Source organism: Ambystoma mexicanum, chromosome 1q (assembly GCF_040938575.1).
Source record: "Ambystoma mexicanum isolate Mex_15411 chromosome 1q, UKY_AmexF1_1, whole genome shotgun sequence".
In the NCBI taxonomy this organism is placed as follows: Eukaryota; Metazoa; Chordata; class Amphibia; order Caudata; family Ambystomatidae; genus Ambystoma; species Ambystoma mexicanum.
The window spans coordinates 928,456,451-928,460,191 of record NC_090922.1 but is presented as its reverse complement, the minus strand read 5'-3'; the positions used below and the strand labels follow the sequence as shown (position 1 = coordinate 928,460,191).

The 3,741-nt window shown below is 49.2% G+C and overlaps 1 protein-coding gene across 1 annotated transcript; it reads left to right on the top strand.

Annotated features, from left to right (window-relative positions):
* Positions 1 to 786: 786 nt before the first annotated feature.
* Positions 787 to 3,489, top strand: GPR88 (G protein-coupled receptor 88). Its single transcript, XM_069641575.1, has one exon. It carries the CDS (start codon positions 2,085 to 2,087, stop codon positions 3,102 to 3,104), a length of 1,020 nt encoding a protein of 339 aa, XP_069497676.1. The 5' UTR covers positions 787 to 2,084; the 3' UTR covers positions 3,105 to 3,489.
* The last annotated feature ends 252 nt before the right edge of the window (positions 3,490 to 3,741 follow it).

Genomic DNA, 3,741 nt, shown 5'->3' with positions numbered 1-3,741 from the left:
CATACACATCCGACACCCCCCCACCCCCGCATCTCAACATACACATAAAATGCATTCAAATTCCAACATTCATACACATCCGACACCCCCCCCACCCCCGCATCTCAACACACACACAAAATACATTCAAATTCCAACATTCATACACATCCAACACCCCCCCCACCCCCGCATCTCAACATACACATAAAATGCATTCAAATCAAAACATTCATACACATCCGACACCCCCCCACCCCCGCATCTCAACATACACATAAAATGCATTCAAATTCCAACATTCATACACATCCGACACCCATCCCCGCATCTCAACACACACACAAAATACATTCAAATTCCAACATTCATACACATCCGACACCCCCCCATCCCCCCATCGCAACATACACACACAAACATAAAGTGAAACAGACCCGACACACAAACGCAAACAGACCACTTACCGGAGACGTGCTGGAAGGCAGGCAGGTAAGCGGCAGGTAAGCAGGAACGCTGGAATCGTACTACGGCTGGCGTGGTCCAAGGCTGAAATGCCTTCCGGCATCAAGCCTTATGGACCACGACAGCCGTAGTGCTGGCTCTCCATTGGGTCAGCACACACACACTACGCGGCTCGTAGGAGCAACGTGGTGCATGTGTGCTGAGCCAATGACGGGCAGTGTTTTGTCCGGCCCGGAAGACACGGCCGCCCTCCATTAGGAAAGTCTTTGTGCCTCGCGGGCCGGACAAAAGAGCATGGCGGGCCGCAACTGGCCCGCGGGCCGTAAGTTGTGCACCCATGGCCTAAGATAATAAAAGGGGGCATCTGCAGACACGTGGACAGAGCGGCTGCAGTCTCCAGAAGAGGAGCGACTGAGCACATCATCCTATTGGATGGGGAAGTGCCTGCGTGGGTCCTCCCATGCATTCAGTAATTAAGAAGAAGGAGCGACTGAGTCTGTGTCTCCTTTCATGTGGGAGCCACAGGCCTGCATGCCCTGATGCTGTGAAACCCTCGTGCCAGCATGGTGGCAGAGGCCCGGACGGTCAGGGGCATGGCTGGCTGTGCCCCCACCCTCATTGGTGCTGGTGTCTTGTAGTACCAGGGGGCCTGCCGGAGGTCCAGGACAGGCCCCCCCCCCACAGGCACTGGGCTTGTTGTATACTGAGGTTCAGAGCACTATGGGGGCCTGCCGGATGTCAATGGCAGGCCACCCACAAATGTTTGGTGGGTGAATCAGCTAATCGCAAGGCAGATGACACCAACCAAAAGCGTGTGCATTGAGAGCTATACCTCCCTTGGCGGTTCTTCGAGTGTTCTGGCATCAAAATCTTTGAGTGTTGACCTCTGGCATCAAAATGGCTGCAAGAATAGAAGACAATGGAGGCAGAGCTGCCTGCAGGGACGTGGCGTTTCTCAGAGGACAATCTTACCCCTTTTGAGTCCTTGCTGAATGCTGATGTCAGACACGGCTCTTTCTATCCACCAATTACCTGGATTCCTTCCATTATTGAGAGAGGCACAGAAAACGGCTCAAGATGAGGCTCTTTGTAGATCAATAGCGTGAAACGCAAACACACATACCATGTTCACATTCGCAGATCCCTTCATTCGCAGTACTGTGTTTCAGTTTGCCCTCCTTCCCAAGGTGCAGCTAAAATCTGTGCGCTGTGTGCAATAGGAAACCATGCAAACAGGTTTTCTCACAGAATGAACACGCCATGTGAGAGAGAAGAAAGCTGTCCCTGTAATTGCCCTATTTCCACATTAAAGTGCTCTCCTCCCTCAAGTATAAATGCTGAATAATTCATGAACACAGAAGTGATTGAAATGCTGAGTGTAATGATGTAGATAAGAGCTCGGTGGCTTCCCCAGGATTGACTGCAGTGATGTTAATACAGCAGCTTCGCGTGTCACTGCTCGCGGCTTTAACCCTCTGTCCCCGCTTCCCATTCTCAGAATCCCCCTTATTGTCCAGTTTTTTGTCTCTGCCTCTTTGTCCACAGGGCCCTTCCTCACTGGCGTACCATACATTAAGTTACTACAGTGGAGGCAATTTTTTTTAACCTGCGATGGGTACCAAGGTTATTGGACCTCAACCATGACTAACTCCTCGTCGCTCCCCCAACTGTGTGTGGAGTCCAGGGGCACAAGAGTCCTTGTCTCCCTGATCTACTGTTCCTTCTCCATCACAGGAACTTTGGCCAATCTGGTGGTCATCTACCTTGTCTACTCCTTCAAGAAGCTCAAGACAACAAGCAACGCCTTCATCTGCAATGGCTGTGTGGCCGATTTCTTGGTGTGCGCTTTCTGGATGCCCCAGAAAGTTGTCCTCCTCTCCGGACCCTGGACTGCGGTCTCTTTGGTCTACCAGACATTCATGGAAGGGCTCCTCTTTCTCTGGGTCATTGTGTCCATGATCTCCCATTCGCTTATTGCCCTCAACCGCTATGTGCTGATTACCAAATTGCCAGCTGTCTACCGGACTATCTATCAAAAGAGAAACACAGAGTGGATGATTGCCATGTCTTGGGTAGTTCCAGTTGTCTTCCTACTTCCCTGGCTCTTCGGACAGAGGTACCCAGAAAATGACCCTAAATGTCCCAACCAGAGGCTCTTAGTTCTGGCAGGAAAGGAGGCCCAACTGCCCAATGCATACACTGCTATTCTCTCTGCAGTGACCATTCTCAGCCAGACCTCCATCCTACTTTACTGCTACTTCAAGATCTTACGGAAGGTGCAGGTCAGCGTCAAAAGGGTCAGCGTGCTGAATGTCCAGACGATGCCTCGTATGCCCAATCCCTGCCCTAGGAAAGACAAGCGACTGGGGGTCTATGTCCTGTGTGTGTGCTGTACCTTCGTTGTCACCACAGAGCCCTACGCCTGGGTCATCTTCTGGAGCTTGGCCAGGCCTGTCGTTGAAGGGCTGCAGATTGCCAGCTGGATGGCCTTCTGCCTGCTCTTGGTGCTCAGCCCCTTTATGTACACCTGGAGAAACGAGGAGTTCCGCAGGGCTTTCAGGTCTCTGGCTCGACTAGAAGTTTTGAAGGGTTCCTCTGTCGGGGTGGAGACCGTGAGCCAGACCATATCCCAGAATGACCCGAACTACGAACCCGGCTGAGTCTTGCCTTCCGTGCGCACTCAGAGAGCTCATATTTTTCGGACACTTTTGGAAAGGTTGGTAAAGGCCTCGTTTATGAATTGAATATTTACTACCTGTGTCTGTAACTTTCAGAGACTGATAACATTACATTTTTAAAATATTCATTTTATGTTTGATCTTTTTGTATGATTACAAAAATAGACTTTGTTGTATGGAGGTGGACTGCAAGAAGGTTTATTTTAAAAAGTGTACCGTAAACGTTTCAAGAAGGTCGAACAGATTGGCAGAGACGGCACACCATAGTTTATCTTATCATAATAGGGGATAGAGAGAGACAAAAAAATCTTTAAAAGGTTTTCTTGCTGATTTGTTGTAGTACATCAATAATTGTTAAACTTCCATACGTCGCAGTTGATAAACTATCTACATTTATAAAATATATCCATGTGTGGTTTCTGTTTGTTGGTCAGTCTGTCTGATAATATGGAGAGACAAAAAACATTCAAAAAATGTCAGGAAAGGCAAAATGGTATTTATTACCCACTATGCATTTAACCGATAGCTTGGCACTTGACATCACTAAGGACATCAGTCCTAGCACTGTGAAAGTCTCCAGAGTGTGTGGGTGGTGGAAAGCGGATGTACGGTAATGTAA